At 45.9% G+C, this 18802-nt stretch overlaps 2 protein-coding genes, 2 long non-coding RNA genes and 1 other non-coding gene across 7 annotated transcripts; 2 read left to right on the top strand and 3 right to left on the bottom strand.

Moving 5' to 3' along the window:
• The first annotated feature begins 2659 nt into the window (after positions 1-2659).
• Trnay-gua lies at positions 2660-2754 on the top strand. The gene is made up of 2 exons: positions 2660-2696; positions 2719-2754. It is a non-coding gene; the product is annotated as a tRNA-Tyr (tRNA).
• A 1659-nt stretch (positions 2755-4413) lies between these two features.
• LOC117188086 (E3 ubiquitin-protein ligase Topors-like) lies at positions 4414-7919 on the bottom strand. Its single transcript, XM_033391412.1, has 4 exons — positions 7334-7919; positions 6806-7269; positions 5531-6744; positions 4414-5464 (listed from the first exon to the last, which is right to left on the bottom strand). The coding sequence occupies exons 1-4, from the start codon at positions 7736-7738 to the stop codon at positions 4551-4553; spliced, it is 2997 nt and encodes a 998-aa protein (XP_033247303.1). The 5' UTR covers positions 7739-7919; the 3' UTR covers positions 4414-4550.
• A 1012-nt stretch (positions 7920-8931) lies between these two features.
• LOC117188087 lies at positions 8932-10587 on the bottom strand. 3 transcript variants are annotated; one of them, XM_033391414.1, is made up of 3 exons: positions 10495-10587; positions 10170-10430; positions 8932-10113 (listed from the first exon to the last, which is right to left on the bottom strand). In XM_033391414.1, exons 2-3 carry the CDS (start codon positions 10280-10282, stop codon positions 9285-9287), a joined length of 942 nt encoding a protein of 313 aa, XP_033247305.1. In that variant the 5' UTR covers positions 10283-10430; positions 10495-10587; the 3' UTR covers positions 8932-9284. The 3 variants fall into 3 exon arrangements, with proteins under 3 accessions (XP_033247305.1, XP_033247306.1, XP_033247304.1); XM_033391415.1 differs by having other exon boundaries at positions 10488-10572; XM_033391413.1 differs by having other exon boundaries at positions 10170-10545.
• Positions 10569-14396, top strand: LOC117188088. Its single transcript, XR_004472463.1, has 3 exons — positions 10569-10677; positions 10735-10995; positions 13684-14396. It is a non-coding gene; the product is annotated as an uncharacterized LOC117188088 (long non-coding RNA).
• On the bottom strand, positions 11342-13285 carry LOC117188089. Its single transcript, XR_004472464.1, has 3 exons — positions 11947-13285; positions 11796-11897; positions 11342-11746 (listed from the first exon to the last, which is right to left on the bottom strand). It is a non-coding gene; the product is annotated as an uncharacterized LOC117188089 (long non-coding RNA).
• Positions 14397-18802: the final 4406 nt, after the last annotated feature.

Raw genomic sequence — 18802 nt, 5'->3', positions numbered from 1 at the left:
GACAAATCAAACAGAATGAGCAAAAGCCAAAGCAACAACAAAATGGTTGAGAGACGGGCAAAGAGTAAACTGCAACAACTAATCGTTTTGACAGAGATTCAAATTCCAACAAAATGAGAGAAGAGAGGAGAAATAGGCAGCATTATAGGCTGAGGAGAGCTGTGGGGAGGAAAGAGAAGAGTGGCATTGCAGAGCAGAGCAGATTATCATCGGAGCAGAGAAAAGAGCAACGTAACGACAGAATTTTCAATTTGTTTATTTCATTATTTTCATTTTCGTTGAACTTAATGAATTCCACTGATTAAAAGCTTCCTCTCTCACACTCTCTATCCCCCTCTCTCTCTCTCACACACACGCTCTCTGTGTTCCTCTCTCTGTAAACATTCAATGTGCTCGCCTTGAAAAAAGCGATTGAAATGATTTCTTTGTTTATCATTACATATATCAAACCATCCAACCGTACGTACATTCATATATACATAGATATATGTATGTATCTATATACTCGTAGATCTGTATATAATGTGTCTATATGGCTGAACAACTTGTTTGTTTGTAAATAGCGCCTATGAAGGCCTTTGAAGATACATTCATGTGTTTACATATCGCTGTCTATCGCAACAGATCAACTTTCTATCCATGAACACGGCCCCACTTAATGAACTTTCGTTTCGCTTGGATCCGTTTGCTGGCAAAGGAAAGTTGGCACGAGTCGGGGCCGCGATTTGATGGATATATCTAATGAAGTGTCAAATGTGCGGAGCGAGATTATAAACTTAATCTGATAATTTTCACATCTAAAGCTGACATCATAATTCGATAGACATACTTTGTATCCCACTATTTACGGCATACTCCCAAGTATTTTGTCTATATCTATATAAAATGATTGTGGCACGATGGAATATCCAGGAAAATCCAAAAACATTACTCCTCAGAATTATAGTGGGAACACTCGCCTTTGAAAACTTAAACGATTATTGTATTTGCAACGCAGATAAAGTTTTTCAGCGCCATTCGACAGAAGGGATCGAATCATTTGTAAACGCAGAATAACGATTAACGAGAATTAACTAAAGCTATTTGTGGTACTCAATGACTTAACTCTACAAAAATGTAGTACAATCAAACTTAATTTTCCATTAAATGGTTTATTTGAAGCACCTAAAACCAACCCATTGTTCCAACAACAAAATGGAGTACGGCAACCCCATCCGCAGTGCCTCAACTAACACATCATTCCGCATAGCGCACAAATGACCTGCTCGCGGCACATAAATAACCCTGCAACACCATGGCACCGCCCGACAACCCCCCTGGCTATGCAACACGATGTGGCAGCGATAAATTTGCTTTGAAAGTTTTAGCCCAAAGTTTTCCCAGAAAGTTAATTGATTTATATTTTGACATTTTCCGCCAAAGCAACAAAGGAAAACTGAAAAATGAGAAGGTGCAGCCCCCAGCAGCGGGAGCGGCAGCGGCAGCAGCTACATGGAAAGGTTGCAACTCCAGAGACCTTTTCGTGACAAATGCCGGAGAGTCGCCGCCTGAGTGGGTGGGTGGGTTTGTGTGTGTGTGTATGTGCGCGGCTGAGTGCTTCGCCAGGTTCCCTCTCTGGTGGGGAGCCATGGCTTTGTTTTCCAAAAAGTTACTTTATCATGTGCTCCAATTAGTGCAGCGACCAGCAGGGGAGCGGGAGAGGGAGTGGTAGCTGCAGAAATTGCTTTCATGCGGCGGAAAATAAAAAATGGAGTGTCATGCCAGTCGCCAGACGGACGGAACGGTGAACGGAGGGAATCGGAGTGGATATTCCATTCAGTGGGTGGATAGGGATGGTGAGGGGCACGGACACCCAGACAAGGGTCCGCATATTGCTTTTGCGAGTGCGACACGATGGGTTGCTTCCGCTGCATTGTGTGTGCCATCCCATTCCACCCACAAACGTGACACTGCGGGCCTCAGTTGCCCTCTCACACTCCACTCCCCTCTCTTTCATACATTGTTCTTGGCTGCTGATCTCCCACTCTCTTGTTTTTGCCTTCGTGTGCTGTGTTCGGGTTTTGCAGCGTTCGGCTCCAATCTCTGTTCGGCGTCTTTCATCAGCATACATACACACATAAATGCGTACATATGTACACACAAATGTACAATTTCAGAGTGATGAAAACTATGCTGATGACGTTTGCAGAGCGCCAACGCTGAAGCTGACGTTATCTCTGTGCGCTTTGCACGTCGGCACCTCCATGTCCAGTGCTCCCCGCCCCCCCTCTGTAGGCACCCATCGGGCGGCGACAAGTAGCGAAAGTTGCGCTAAATTGGAACGTCAGCGCTTTGCCTTTGCTTCTGTTTACGAGTATTTCTTTGTGCTTTTTCGCTTCAGCTCTTTTGCTTCTCTATCCCTCTGCTGGCGACTTTGCTTCTCCCTCGACTGGCGAATATCAGCAGCAAAGCGGAATCCGAAAATTCATTTACATGCAGCCGAAGCGAACGCAGAATTTATTGCGTATTATTTCGCTTTGATTTGTTTTATTTCTCTGGCATTTATTTTATGTTATGTGCATATTTTGTTTATGTCCCGTCCCTAGTCGTCACCCCGTCGGCTGTCTGTCGTCGCCGCCCCTCGACGTTATCAGGCTGCTTTGTCCCCTACCGCTCGTAGCCTTCGATAGCTCAGTTGGTAGAGCGGTGGACTGTAGAGCGATTGACAGAAAGGTAGACATCCATAGGTCGCTGGTTCAAATCCGGCTCGAAGGATCACATTTTTTTCTTTTTTTTCCGATTGACTGTGCTAAAAAAACATCTAAAAATATATTGTCAATATAACAGGTCCGTTTTCTTTACTTTTTATACCCGATACTCAAAATGAGTATTGGGGTATATTAGAGTTGTGGTAAAAGTGGATGTGTGTAACGTCCAGAAGGAATCGTTTCCGACCCCATAAAGTATATATATTCTTGATCAGCATCAACAGCCGAGTCGATTGAGCCCTGTCTGTCTGTCCGTCTGTCCGTCTGTCCGTCTGTCCGTCCGTCCGTCCGTCCGTCCGTCCGTCCGTCCCCTTCAGCGCCTAGTGCTCAAAGACTATAAGAGCTAGAGCAACGATGTTTTGGATCCAGACTTCTGTGATATGTCACTGCTACAAAAATATTTCAAAACTTCGCCCCGCCCACTTCCGCCCCCACAAAGGACGAAAATCTGTGGCATCCACATTTTTAAAGATACGATAAAACCAAAAACGCAGAATCGTAGAGGATGACTATATGTTCTAGAGTGTAAGATCTCAACCAGATCGTATAATGATTATAGCCAGAATCAAGAAAACAATTTCATTCTTTCTCGCTCTGTCTCTCTCTAACACACAGGTTTCATGGTCGGTTTTGCCAATTGCAAAATATGAGTTCAAGGATCTCAGAACCTATAAGATCCAGAGCAACCAAATTTGGTATCCACACTCCTGTGATATCGGACCTTGACCGTTTCGTGTCCAAATTTCGCCACACCTGGGGCATCCACAAATCTCAGAGACTATTAAGGCTAGAGTAACCAAATTTAGTATCCGCACTCCTGTTAGATCTCAATATAAAAATTAGATCTCAGAATTTCGCCCCACCCCCTTCCGTCCCCACAAAGAACGAAAATCTGTTGCATCCACAATATTGCAGATTCGAGAAAACTAAAAACGCAGAATCATAGATAATGACCATATCTATCAGATTGCTGAAATGCCATTGCTGATCTGGATCAAATTTGCAGTGACTACGCAGCGCCCGACGACACGCTCAGACTGATTTTCTGTCTCTCTCGCACGCACTCTTTGTCGTTTCGCTTAATATTAGCAGCGTGTGCCGGAGGAGAGCCTTACTGACCAAGTATCGTTTTACAATAAATCTTTACATTTATTATTTGATTTTGTATTATAATTAATGTTTGTTCTTTTGTTGTTTTGAGTACTAAATTTCATATCCGGCCACGCCATTAGGGGCGGGGCTTGTATCCAAAAACAATTTAACACTGTCTCCATATGATGCCAGATGCCTGTGTGCCGCCAGAGCGGCGTTAGTTCTACGGTTCAAACTTTGAACTTTAGTTATTGTATATAGGTATTTTAAGATCCTCTTAAAAAACAAAATGTACAACATGTGCGGGGAAGGGTTGTTGTGTTGGGTAGGGGACAATCTTCGGGATCAGGGATCACATATCGGATGGAGGATCCCATTGGGGACTGGATACTTTAGTGGCGTGGGATAACATTATACAAATGTTGCTTATACATAGCTAGGTAGGTAGGTATACAAACATATACGTAGAATAGGGGTATAGAGGGGGTTTGAATATTTACAACTTAACATGGCAACCTTAGGCCTAGGATAAAACTATTTGCTTAAATTACAATTTAAATAATATATTAAAATATATAGCGGACAAGGTCAATATATTTAACGATTCAAAATAGGAGAACAGTTTTTAGAGTAATAAGCTTATGCTAGAGACGCCAACGTCAAGGCAGCATCGAACATTGCATCGTTGCTCTGCTCCTCTCGCTAATCTTGCTAATCATCATCATCATCATCATCGTCGTCGTCATCGTCGTCGTCCTCCTCATTGTCGTTATCATTATCATTACCCTCATGATCATCATCGTCGTTCTCATAACATTTCAATAAATTTTGCTTATACATAGGTAGGTTGGTATCATCATCGTCATCATCGTCGTCTTCATCCTCATCTTCATTTTCATTTTCATCATCATCATCGTCTTCATCTTCCTCCTGGTCTTCGGTGGCTGTGGCAGTATCCGCATCTGCTTCCACCAAAGGTTCTGTGTCCACGTCCGAGTACAGTCCCAGATGCACATTGTCCTCTAGGCTATTGGCAGTGTTAGGCAGTGCATGGCGTATAAAGCTAATCGCAACCTCGACTCCACTCGACTGATCATTGAACAAGCCTCCACTGACGCCTCCGTCCACGTCCACGTCCACGCCCACGTCCACGTCTGCCCCGTCCCCGGCGTTTCTTTCATGCGTCAGCGTGGACAGTTCAATCAGTGAGTGGGCTATGTCGTGCACGTCGGTGGTGCCACTGCCCCGCACCAGAGGGTCACTCGCATAGCTCGTTGCCTGCCAGTTGAAGGAGCTCAGAGCCGAGCTGGAGCTGGCTGTGGTGCTGCTCGCTACGCTGGCACTGTGGCTGGACAGATTACTGTTGCTACAGCTGCGACGACGCTTCGGCGCACTGCACTCTGGCTGCGTTTCCTCCGACTGCTGATCCATAATCCCCTGTGGCGCCTGTGGCTGCTGTTCCTGCTCTCGCTCCTCCTCATGCGCCATATGCAGCTCCAGCTCGAGCGGCTTTCGATCCTCCAACGCTGCCTCCGAACGCAAAGCGGCCCGCAAGGCGCTTAGCTGAAGATTTAGTTCCGGGCTGCCATCGTCCGAGTCGTCACTGCTACTCTTTTTTTTGGGTTCTGCAAAAGATTTAAAAGTATAAATATATATGAGAGCTAAAGAATGTTACTATTTGGTCAACACACCACTCGCTTCGCTACTGTTGCCACTGCTTTCACTGCTGTCGTCGCTGCTCGTGCTCCACTGGTGGGCACCCATTGGTGTGGCAGTGCTACTGCAGAAGCTGCTGCTGCTACTGCTCGAACTGTTGCTTTGGCTAACTGGGGGAATGAGACGAGGAGGATTGCTGGTGCGTTTGGGTCGTGTGGAGCCAGCGATGCGTAAAAGATCCTGACGACGTGCGTAGTCGTAGCACTGCTTCCAGTTTTTGCCTTTGCTGGCGGCAGCGCTTGTACTGGGACCCATGTATAGGCCATGATCGGCCGTTTGAGCCTCGTTCTCTTCCGCATCATTTACGGCTGTTGCTGTGGCTGACGGACGCTGGGTGGCCGACGCACTCTCATTCTCTTCATTCACAAATACAACGTCCGAGTCGCTGTTGGAGTCGAGGGTCACCTGCTCGGGGGTCCGCAAATGCGGCGGCTTCAGTTCCAGCACAAAGACACACTCATCATCATCGCTGGAGTTGCTGCTGCTTTCCAGCTCAATGTGGGCACTAATCGGGATGCTGGCGCCGGCTTGGCGCCTGTTTGTGTTGCTGCCATCGTTGATGGCGGCCACCTCGGCATTGGCAGCGGCATCGCCGTCATCGATCTCGATCACTTCCGACTCGCTGGCCGGACGCCGCATGCTCAAGTTGATGGCCACCGTCTGGGAGCCGACGTTTGAGGTGGTGGTACGCCGTACACCTGGTAGCTCGCTGCCATCGCTGTTCATTGTCACGCTGAAGGAATGTGTGGCACCGGGATTGGTCACAATCACACTGGTGGACGGACGATCGTTGGGTGCGTTCCAGTCGTTGGAGGACTCGGCGTTCGCAGTCTCCCCATCGCCCACCTCCAAATGTAAGTCACTCTCGTTGGACGACTGCGTTTCGACCATGTCTAGCAGATCCACTTCCACCTCCTCCGCAACACGGGCCGAGTACTGGACCACATGATCGTACCCAATCATGTCGAATGGGGAGCGGGCGAAGTTAGCCAGCTCGTGGATGAAGTGACTGGTCCGCTCGCCCAAGAACGGTGACAATCGGCGCCGGAATGTGGGTCCCAGTATGTTCGTCAAGGGCAGCATGTCGTGCATCAACTGCATCACGGTGCTGACACTGTGCGCGTCATTTCTCAGCAGGCACACAATGTCGCGGTGTATCCACGGCATCAGGCGGCGCATCTGATTGTTTCTACAAGGATAAACTAAGTTTAGCCGCACTGTCACGAGGCTGAACAGACAGTGGTTCTCACCCGTAGAAACGAGCACTCCACTCGCGGAAGTGGCCGGTGAGGCTATCACTGATTGGCAGAGCATATAGCTTGCGATCATAGACGTAGCGCCGCCAGAGCTGGCTCAGGGAACTGCCCGAGATGGCGGGATCCTGGTCGTGACGATAGAAATTCATCAACTCCATGCGGTACGGTTCGAAGCGATTGTACGAGTGGCGGCCACCCGACGATTCAGCAGTGGGCAGGCCATCCTGTGAATCATCACCAGCCGCCGCGCCGTCCAGGTCGTTCGTCATCGACGACCGGTTCTGCACCAGCGGCATGAACCTGGGACGTCGTACAACTTGAAAGCGCAGCGCTGGATGGTGATCTTGTATGGGCGGTGATGAGTTCTGAACCGGATAGCTGTCGAAGTCATCCAGTGTGCGGACATTGTGGATGATCGTCTTGAAGGGCTGCTTGCACAGCGGACACTCGGCTTTCACCTGTTATCAAATGTTTATCAAATTTCGTCCGCTTGCCTCTCCTACCATTACCGGCACTACTCACCTTGCTCCATTCGCAGAGGCACTTGAAGCAAAACTGATGCATGCACGAGTCGGTGAAGCATTTTCGCCTGCAGCGCGACAGGCAGATGGCACAGTTGGGCGGTGGCGAGGTCCGGCCACTGCCCGATGCACTGGTGCCCGGCTCCCCGTTGCCGTTGCTGTTGCTGTTGGCGTTGGCACTGCTATCGCCTTCGCCTTCACCGTCGCCGTCGCCGTCGCCGTCGCCACTTTCGCTGCCACTCTCTGTGAGATCGGCGAATTTCATAGCTGCCGGTGGAAGGGTTCTGCCCGTGCCATTGACAGTGAGGGGCAATCCTATTACAGGCTCAACAATAACAGAAGCACCGACATCGTCCGCATATGAGGCGGCGGCTGCTGCGGGCAGCTCCTCTACCACCTCCGCCATATTGCGCGTTCAATCAAAATTGTTATCTTTTGAGGTGCTGACTCGTTCCGGATGACGGGCGGAAGGTGAGAGCTCGCACTAGTTAATAATTTTATTCGGAAATGGGCTCGGGCCCAGCACTAAGTTTTGTGTCTACTCTGACAGTCCGTCGACGCTTGCTATCTCATCTGGTTTTATCGCACACAATACATGGTACAAATTCACATGCGTCTTTTTTTTTATCGCTTCTCCAGGCCAATGGCCGTATTCCACAATCTCCTGACTATTGCTTTCGGCAGCCAGAAGTTTGATGGTGGCCTTTTCACTGAAATTTGTTCTTAAAATGCACTTAAACTTTAATACAAACATATACGTAAAATAGGGGTATAGAGGGGGTTTGAATATTTACAACTTAACATGGCAACCTTAGGCCTAGGATAAAACTATTTGCTTACATTACAATTTAAATAATATATTAAAATATATAGCGGACAAGGTCAATATATTTAAGGATTCAAAATAGGAGAAGACCATAATCTTTAAATACACGTTTCGAACAGTTTTTACCTGTACCTAAAAGGTACGTATCGTAAGACTGGAACAGTATCTAGCATGATCTTCAGAGCTCATATCATATGTATCATATAATGTTATGGCTTAAATTTGTAATGTTATGTTTAAAAAGAAATCATACTTTTCAATAAGGATTCTGATGATTGCAGATTATTATAATCCAAACAAATGTAGTTCTTTGGTTTATTGTTGGTTTGGCTTTTATTTTCATACTTCTTTACAATAGTTTGTCAAATTACAATAATTTCTTCTTGTTTTTGGCCCTTTTTCAAGCATCAGTCTTCGTTTACCATGTCTGCTTTTAATTTTTAAAATTTCAAATGTAAGTACACTGTGTTCTGTAGGTAATCCCCTCATATTTCTACTGTTCTAGATAATCGTTTGTCTAACTACAATTATTTCTGATTTTGTACAAAATGTCCTGCAGGGGATTACCTTCAGATTTCATTGAGATTGAATTAAGCTAAGTGTTCGCCGAAACTGAAAGGGTATTTGTACATCGATGGTAATCGCTTCTTAATTTTTTTTTGTTTTGTTCAAATTTTTTTTTTATTTCTTCTCTCGTTTATGCGCAAAAGTGTGTGTGGCCGGGGCCCGGACTCGACGCCGTGTGACATGGGATAGAGGTGGAGCGGGGGCGTAGTGTGGCAGGAGCTACCTTTTTATTCTCGAAAAATTAAGACAAAGGACCGTGCCGTGTTGCGAAGCACAAAATATGCGTTGGAGGCATATTTGGTACACCGTTTTCTACGGTTCGCCCTTTTATTGATGGCCAATCCGTTTTCAGTTATCCAATACCGTCATGGTTACAGTTGCCATTCGGATGGGCGTTATCAATTTTTGATGAAGGGTCCTAGAGCCCTTTGTGCGTATTAATAATTTGGAATTCGTAGAGTCCGTTGTGTGTTATAGTATATGGGCTATTGCGAAGCAAACGAGATAATGAAATGTAATTATAACCAAAGATCGGGTTAGTCCCGACGGGTCCAAGGAACTAAAAATTGCCCCAAGCTGCGTCGCGGTTAAGGGCGCGTCTGCGCCTGCGTCTAATAGAACCCGTAGAAGAAGCAGAATTAGCCAAAGTCCTTCGAGCTTCCAGGTGAGCCCGAACTGTCATCCAGTTTGGGAGCGTTCCCGAGGGCAGCAATGCCGGAAGCCAGCGCTGCAACCGCATCCGCTGACGATTGCCACCCACATCGAACACGCTCCTTGATAGGGCCTCCTGCAAAGCAGGGTACGAGTGCTGCTCCTCTTGTGTTGGCGACAGCTGTTGCCGTCCGGGCATCTGAGCATATCCCGCAGGCACCGCTTGCGAAAGGCTTATTAGCGCGGGACTGCTTCTCTGAGCCCTGCTGACGCCCAACGCGTCTATGGTGAAGCAATCTTCTTCCTCGATATTCAAGTCCGCGTCGAAGCTAAGGTAGTCATCGTTATTCATGCGGGTGGCGAACTCCACAAGGCTATGAAGCACTGCCCCCGCCTGTTCCTTTTTAAGAGCCTCCGCCGAGGTGCACGGCATTTCCACATCATTTCCATCATCCGGCACATCGTGCACAGCGCGATACTTCACGTTCAAATCGTAGGAGATCAAGTGGTCGTACGGCGAGCGGGCAAAGTTGATCAGCTCGTGGATAAACTGATTTGTCTTGGGCCCAAAGAAGGTAAGCAAAGTGTTCTCGAACTCGGCGCTCTGCATGCTGACATGCGGCAGCATGCCGTACAACGCCTCGAAAGCTTTCACCATCTCCGCCTTGCTCCTGCATACGACAGCTGTATCGCGGATCGCCCACTCCATGATGCGGTGAATCGCACACGGATCATTTCTGTTGGCAAAAGTTGATCAAGAAGGGTGTCATTGGTCGCCATGGCGGACACTTACCTGAGCACCCGAGGGCTCCACTTGCGGAAGCTGCGCGTCTGCCGTGGTGGCAGCGAGTACAAAGAATTGGCATACACGTAGACGCGCCACAAGATCGCTTGAATCGTAGACATATTCCTGGCGAAATTCTGCTATTTGCTAAACCGAACTTTGCTGAGTCGATTCTCGATCCGAAGTGAAAAAAATAATACTATTTTCTGCTGATAATGCCAACTGCAGCTGCGCTTCCAATGCGCTTCTCGGCTTAAGTTCCACAAGACTCTGAATCACAGAAGGGTAAGATTTATTTATTTATCTAGCGCAAAACAGCACACAAACAGTTTACTTCAGTCTTCGCTCAGAAAAATTTTTGCAAGTACTTGATTTATTTTTTTGACAAGAAAATTGTGACGGCTTGTTCTTTATGAATTCATTAGACGTGAAATACTGAAAATACCTGATATGGTGCAGGGTTGTCAAATAATCCTCCAAGAAAATGAGTACACAAATAAAATGTAACTCCTTTCAAGTGAGTTTTTTGTTTTTGAATATGTAGTACCTGATATGATAGTAGATCTGATCTTAGCGGTTTCAAGTATACAGCAGGAACAGTGAACCCTGTACACAGTGCACACAAAATACCACGTTCTGGTTTTACTGTACTGCCGAAAAAAAATCACTTAACACCACAGCCTCGAAAAAATTGATTTGTATTCATTGATATATTACATTATTAATCCGATACGGACAGAAATAAACTGTGGACAGTCCAGCGCTGACGGGCTGGAGACTAGTTTACATTAATGCAGGCACATCTGGAGAAACTATAGGCCCTTGGTCAAGAAATGTGAGTAATTTAACCCTTTGTAACGACACTTAATTCGAAACGTCACCCGTCAAAATGGGAATAAATGGAAAATAAATTCATTTTGTTCGTTTTTTTATACCCGATACTCAAAATGAGTATTGGGGTATATTAGATTTGTGGTAAAAGTGGATGTGTGTAACGTCCAGAAGGAATCGTATATATATTCTTGATCAGCATCAATAGCCGAGTCGATTGAGCAGCGCCCGACGTCACGCTCAGACTGATTTTCTGTCTCTCTCGCACGCACTCTTTGTCGTGTCGTTTAAGATTAGCGGCGTCTGCCGGAGGAGAGCCATACTGACTTAGTAACGGGTATAACTGTAGAGTTGCGGTCTCCGCAGCAACTCACAACGTTCCCCCTCGTTGTTTTATTGAAAAGGAGTATTGAGGATTCCAAAGCGGAATTTACCTTCTAATGTTCTCTAATATTAGCTAGAATTCTCTAAAGTGGAAAAAATGAACTTTGGAATCTCATTGCTTTCTTAATGTCTGGAGAGATTAAATCTGTCTCGGATTTGTCTTTTATCTGTCATGGAATTGCAGTTGTCATGACATTAGGATCGCATGAATCCGAGTCGGGTGAGAGCGAGGCGGAGACGGGCAGCGAGTCCGATCCTCAGAAGAAGGAGAATCAATGATGATCCTCAAGGATGCCTACTTGGCAGATCCGCCGGCTGCTCCATTGTTGTTCTGGTTGTTGTTCGCATTCGATCGGCAAGGCTCAGGAAACCTATAAATAGAGATTTTAATGAAAGTCACCGCATAGATCCATACCATACCATCTAATCGGTTAAGAGTTGTTCGAGTGTGTGTTGGACACTTGTCGCCTCCTCCTCTAGTTTCCTCTTGGCAGCTCTCCTCTCTTTCTGTTTTGTTCTTCTCTGATTGGTGAAAAGAAACTATTCGGATTAGGATTACTATGCAGCTTACCAGTATTTTTCGTCCTCGGACCTATTGCGCTCACGGATACAGTCGTACATATGTAGGTCCCCCGGCATTCTTTGGGCACCAGTACTCCAGATTCTCCTGCGGACAGAGCTCAACTAACTCTGTGCTTAGTTTTCGGCAGTCGGAGCGGGTAATTGTCAATCCAAATTTTTCGTATAGCTCTAAAACGCCCTTAAAATGTATTTTCCTTTCGAATAATTTTCATAATTCGCGGCTGGACAGGAGGACCTCCAGCATCTTCGGTTTGGTAAGTCTGGCTTGGCCACACACCGTTGTGTCCAAGCAGGGTGATAACTGCTTCCGCCATGCTGTCGATGCCGATGCCGATGCCGCCGCCTGACTACTGGCATCACCAAATACATATATTGGCAAACGGATCAAACTGTTGCTGCTGCTGGTCCGCCAGCAACATTGCCGTTGCCTGCTGTTGTTGTTGTTGCTGCTGCTGCGCCGCCACATTATTGGTGATGCTGTTGTTGCTGTACGCCGTAGGATAGTAGTCCTTCGGTGGCAGGCCATGCGCCTGGGTGGGCGTGTTCGGTGCAGGTAATGGAGAATGCTCCTCGAATTCCATGTCTGAGGACGACATTGGCACGATCTGGGCCACGGTGCTGGACAGCGCCTGAACAATGTCCGGCAAACTCTGGACGGGCGTCATCAGCAACACACTGACGCTGGATTGGCCAGGGTTGGCTGCGGCCGACTGTTGGGCCAGCTGGAGCAACTATCCTGCCGTCAGATTGGAACAGAAAATGGTCTTCACCCGGTTGGGGGCGCGCATTTGCTGCTGCCCCTGTTGCTGTGGCTGATGTTCTTGTTGTTGCTGCTGCTCAGCCTGCAGAACGGAATTAAGGTACTCCACTGGTGCACTCGGCTGATGTTGCAACTGACTGCCGTACGGTTGTCCCGCTTGACGTGCACTTGTCGGTGCCCCACTGACGCCCACTCCCACGCAGGGATACAGGGGATGCTGGCCAGGGGGCTGCTTTTGTTGTTGTTGCTGGAGTTGCCATGGAGTTGTCTGCGGATCTGTCTGCGGTTGGGATGCGGCGGGCCACAATTAAAATAATAATTCGAATTATTTGACATGATAACAAACCACAAAACCAGAAAAAATGACTACCAAACAAAATTTCACGAAAAATGGCAACTCTACATTTATACCCCAATAGAATAGAACGGCGGTAATATTAAAAGTCCGGCCGTGTCAATGGTTTTGAACCAGTTTTGAACCGTAACACAAACGACATATCTCCGCGCAGCGATTTTGAGCAAATTAACAAATTGTTAAAGGATGCCGTGCTGTATTTAAAGTAATATAAACGTATTATTTAATATGTAAATATGTAGATAATTTATTGTTATTAAGCATGTGTATAGATTATTTTTTTCGGTGCAATAGGCAAAGCGTCCGCTTAAATGAACCAAAGCACGTTACAAATTTTAAAGTTTCATAACTTCTAAACCATCAAACTTACCAATGAAAATCAAATGACTTCTGATAGACAGATATTTCAACTTAAACAAAACGAACTTCTTATATTTTTAAACATTTTTCTAAGACGCTTTAAATAATAAACAACAAAAATACTGCCTTTTTCCACACCACAGCTTATTTGGTTCAATGTAACGGAGAAGAATATCGAACTTTTTTTTTTTGTTGTTAAGATTAGTAAAATCTTAACAGAATTGTATTAATTGCTCAATTGATTTTTACAGAGGTTTGAAGTTTGAAAAGTGCTCTGGTTCATGCTCTGAACATACATACATATGTACATATGTATGTATTTATATGCTTATGTGCGACAAAATGCACACACACAGCCCTGGAGAAAGTCAGTTCTGTGGAAGATTCGAGAGAAGTTTAGTCTGCGCCGTGGGGCTTTCTGGCCCAGTGCCTGAGCCACGGCTTTGCTTTCCAAACTGCAAATTCAGCATCTAGCCAATTTAGAAGACTTATGGCCCGAACAAAGCGATTGTTTGCCAACTTTGCAGACACTCCGAAGTGGAAAAACAATGGAGGCCGACGCTAGCGACGACGACGACGACAACGACAACGGCTTGGTGCTGCCAACTGATGCGGCAAATGAGCGGCGGATAGCAATTTGCCCGCCGGACACGTAAGCGGCGCAGATTTTCAGCAAAAAGCATGACACAAAAGCAGCAAAATATAATTAGTCGAGTCGTGATAAAAACGGAGAACAGCAGAGACGAAAAAACCGTACGAAAATACATTTTAGAGGCCTGTTTTTGCGTTGTTTTTGTTTTTTTTTTGGCTTTGCGGAGCGAAACGTTCAATTAGCGTTCAAAGGCGATGTTGCCACTTTTCAGTTCGGCACGAAAACAACGAGAAGAAATTTTCCGCGCTTTCGGAAGTCTCTCTCTCTCTCTCTCCCGCTCTTGGTTGTCGCTCGTTTGCTCTCTCACCACTCTCTCAATTCGACCGGCTAAAAGTGCGGCGAATTCAGCGAGCGAAAATATATTGTCAGCACACACACACACACACACATGCATACATGCATACCCGTACATATCAAAAACGCACTTTTCTACAATTTACTTTTGTGGTGCGCTGTTGCCGCTTTTCACCCATTACGTAGCATGGCGAAACCGAAAAAGAAAACAAAAACATTGAAACGTTCAAATCGTTTGTTTGTGGGGGGAGTGGCGGGTGGGGCGCAGGAGTGGAGTGGCAGCTCGAGGGTGAGCCTGGGGATGTGAGTTTGATGTGGTTGTGACTGTGTGGGCGGCGGGGGTGAGCTGCATGCCTGGCGCCATTTATGACGTTGATTAAGTCAACTCTCTATTGTTTCGTTTAACTGTGATTTTTATGCAGTGTCCCTACCAGACTATGCACACGCCCCTAGGCTCCCACCACCCCCCGAAGGATGAGCCACTGAAGCGGCAATTACATTTGGCAAAAGCTCTGCCTGTGCCACTGCCGCCCCCCCCAAATTACGGCATTCATGTATTTAACCGTACCCGTATTTATTTATAAACAATTACGAGTGCCTCGGCATTGGGGCGCATGTGAAACATTTTAATTATAGAACATTTTGCGTGTCGCTGTGGCATTTCGATTGCGCATTTTTGGTTTCGATTAAAGTGCAAATATGCGTCGCAGCAATGATGTCATTGCCCATGCCCCATGCCCCTACGGCACTCGCTCCCCGGGAAAGAATCCGATAAAATTTAATTTCTTCACGGGATTACATTACCGTTGGCTGCTGGCATGTCCGTGTGTGTGTCCGAATCCTGTGTGGCGCAGTATGACGTCAATCGATGCGGCAGCCGAGCCACAACCCATTTGCCTTTGACGCCATTTTATGTGCTCGATGCGTGGCTCTGTGGCAGGAACTTCGAAGGCGGTGGCGATTACGGTCAGGAAGGAGGCACAGGCAGCGCTAATGATGGATAGATATGAAAGTGTGTAGAGGAAAAGCTCTTTTAACGATAGTCCTTCCGGAAAGATGGAGGTGTTTCTACCCCTACAAAAACTGTTCGACAGAAATTTCTGACAATACAATCTATAAAATTCAAAGCAAATAGGTACTCACGGTTGGGATAAGATATGGTAAGCTTGAACATACTCTACGTGCCTAGAACCTTAAAGAATATCATGCCATGAAGGTAATGATCAAAAATATGGTAATTCCCATATAGATTTTCAACAATATTTGAACTTGAATGACATTGATTGTAAGCTCAATTCTCCCGGCAGCGGGATTGTTAAATTACGAGTATATTTGATTGTTTTCTGTTAAAAAGCCAATAAAATTAGTTTCTTAATAGTTTCACGATGTTTTTCTCAAATTGGAAGCTGCCAAACATCTCAATCCCATTAACATTAGCGCGCCCACAGGCCCCAGGCCCACTTTCGGCTACCGAATATGCCAGCGGAGGTCTCTATAAATCTACCTTTTCGACAGACAGGCCATTTCATTAAAAATGGTAATTTGCAACCGGCCGAGGAGCTCCGAGCAGGGGAATGAGTCAGTGGTGGCAGCGGCTGCTGAGGCAAACGACCATTTTATGGCCCGTCACTCAGAAGGCCAACCGCGGGGCGAACGAGCATAAAAACCGAAAATGGAGAACTATGGGGAGAGTAGTGTGGAGTGGCGTGGAGGAAGAGGAGGCGAAAACGCCCTCGCACAGCGGAGGATGATGTGCCTCCGTAAGCTGCCAGAAGAAGCCATCCTCCGAACAAATGGATGAATAATCACTATGCTTTCTAGTACAGTAGTATCCAAAAGTTAACGAGAGAATAATCGTATCCACAGTACCGAGCATTGAGCAAAACCACCACAGGCAGACGAATTGAATCCCGTTTGACAGTCAGTGACATTAATATAATATACATTAAGTAATATATCGAATGAAATCGAATGATAATTTTTTTAGTAGGTATCAGTTGGGTCTTCTTCAAAACTGACTATACAATAACAACTTTGAGTTTTGGGCGAAAAAAATGTTCCATTTTCAAATCCATTTTCATTATTCTGGTATGGTTTTCATAGCTCATCAGAGAAGTACAGGCTGACGTAGAAAATGAAGGCAGGAGATTAAGAGAAGAGAGAACAGAAGAACCATCCACTCCACCGAGAGAAAACCGGTTGCGAGCGAATACAGTTCGCCGTACGGCGAATTGGAATCGACGAAAAGACAAACAAACAGGTCGGGTTGGTTGAACGTCCGATTGGTCGCCGAAAGACACCCGAAGTGGTTCTGATTTCGTATTGGCCCACGATTGCAACTTCGTGCAGCCGAATGGTGCCATTGGTTTTCTCGCTTCTGTTGGGCGTTTTTATGTTGTCTGCACAAACAGTTATTATTGATGGGCTTCATGGGGCGGGGTTGGTGGTGCGGCGTGGTGAAAACACGGACGAAAAAAAACCACCCAGAAAAGCATTTGTAGCAGAGGTGATAGCTCAGGGCTCGACAGGGTCTCTTACAAGAAATTTGTGTAGACAGAAGGACCTACGGGGAATGAAGGCGCCAACAACGTCGATAAGGAGAAGAAGCACACCGACACCAGCAGATCAGATCATCCAGCAACATCCTGGCAGAACCAGGCCTGTCGTCGTATCTCGCGGGTCCTCGTGTCGTTCCCGTTCTCTATATTACTCCGGGATCAACTGCTCGGTTTCCTAGGCTCTTGTCTCGAGGAACCCGGATCACAAATAAAAGCCCTCAAGGAAAGGAAAAATCTTACTGGTTCTTGGCGCTGGATCTAAATGGCCGCACAACTGCTGCCTGTGTGCTGGGCGTCGGTGACGTTCGTTGGTGGGTGGGTGATTTTCGCAAAAAGGACGCAAGGCGGTATACTTCTTCTTTGCTGCATTTCTTTGCGGTCCTTTCCTTTGGTATTGGCATGGGATTTGGTTGAGAAATGAGCGGATATTAAGCGCTGCCGCTGATCCGAGCTGACTCTAGTGGATGCCTGTTCCCTTTGTTGCAAGTCCAAAAAAAGTACAGGCTGTTAACGCTGCTGGTGGTGACCTTAAGAGCTGATCAGTGTAATGGAGTCTATGTTAAGCAGGCGCAAAGTACTGCGACATCACAAACAAAACAAGTACAGTTGCGTTCACAAAGCTCCGAACCATCTGAAAGACAGACCTGCTGCAAAGTTTCCCATTCACGGGACGGCAAAGGCTGCATGCACGTCTTCCCTTCATTATTCATTACGAAAATGACAGCAGAAAAACTGTATCTACACTTCCATTCAGAGTCAGCCATATGGAAAGATATCTTTCCATGCGCTCAAAATGCGCAAAGGAAAAGTCAAAACAAAGGAAAATACTTCTCAGTTACTGTGTGTGTGTTTGTGTGTGTGTGCGAGGAAGTGTGTTGGTGTGAGTATTGTATAATGAAACTCGTTGGGTGATTTTCGGGGTGGAAAGAAAAAATATGTGGAGTGAAAAATATGCCATGCATGGATATACATACACACATGTATACAATCATACAAAGCATCTATTTAATATTGAAAGATATATATATATGTATAAAGAATATATGCAGGCGCAATGTTTTAAAACATGTTCTAGTAAGTTTATTCAATAAATTAATACATTTTTATAAAAATTGTGACACTGATATGCATATTCCTGTATATTTCGTATAAAATACTTCCATGCTCGCCATCTACTTGTCATTTCATCTATTACTCAAAAATGGTTGGATGTTTTTAGAACTAAGATAACTGGTATGGCGCCTTTTAGCCGATATTTTTTATTGGACATATCTAAATACCTTGGCGGTAATAAATGGAACCTGGAGACAGTTATATCTCGCTCTATCCGCCAGGGGGCGCACAGTGCACAGTGGCCGAATTGACCAATCTACCAGGAAAAAACCCTTACCTCCTAAAGCATCTATTTAAAAAAACATAAAACGGGTTTTGCCGCCCGTGCGGTGCTAAATTTTGAAACGTGGCAGAAGTCTAGATACAAAATTTGGTTTGAGATCGGTTCCGGCCGACCAGATGTGTCAAGAGGGCTTTCCATGAATAGGGTATCCTCGCATATGATATGTTCCATTTTCCACTTCTTTGTTTTGTCGCTATGTGTGAGTGTGTTTGCATCAGCATTTGAGGTGGTGGAAGTGGTCGTGGCAGGATCTGTTGGAATATGATTGGAAATTCATGCCATTTCCACTTTGGGATTGAATAGGACTGAAAGGACTGAAGCCCGAAGACGTTTAAAATTGAAATTTAAATTCGATACATAAATGGGGGAAATAGCCACCTATGCATCTGGAGTACACACATATTTATCAAATATTGAATGTTTTCCCTCGCTAAAAGACTACGCCGCTGGCTCCCAAAAAAAGGGAAAAG

Source organism: Drosophila miranda, chromosome 3, assembly GCF_003369915.1.
Source record: "Drosophila miranda strain MSH22 chromosome 3, D.miranda_PacBio2.1, whole genome shotgun sequence".
NCBI classification, from domain to species: Eukaryota; Metazoa; Arthropoda; class Insecta; order Diptera; family Drosophilidae; genus Drosophila; species Drosophila miranda.
The sequence above is the reverse complement of the archived record's forward strand: the minus strand, read 5'-3'. Positions and strand labels throughout refer to the sequence as shown.

Bases quoted from the DNA above. Each gene is read 5' to 3' on its own strand.
- LOC117188086 (XM_033391412.1), bottom strand. From the start codon at position 7,738: ATGGCGGAGGTGGTAGAGGAGCTGCCCGCAGCAGCCGCCGCCTCATAT. The intron at 7,270-7,333 runs GTGAGTAGTGCC...ATTTGATAACAG, and splicing joins GCCTCTGCGAATGGAGCAAG to GTGAAAGCCGAGTGTCCGCT. The intron at 6,745-6,805 runs GTGAGAACCACT...TTATCCTTGTAG, and splicing joins TGGAGTGCTCGTTTCTACGG to AAACAATCAGATGCGCCGCC.
- LOC117188087 (XM_033391414.1), bottom strand. From the start codon at position 10,282: ATGTCTACGATTCAAGCGATCTTGTGGCGCGTCTACGTGTATGCCAAT. The intron at 10,114-10,169 runs GTAAGTGTCCGC...TTTTGCCAACAG, and splicing joins TGGAGCCCTCGGGTGCTCAG to AAATGATCCGTGTGCGATTC.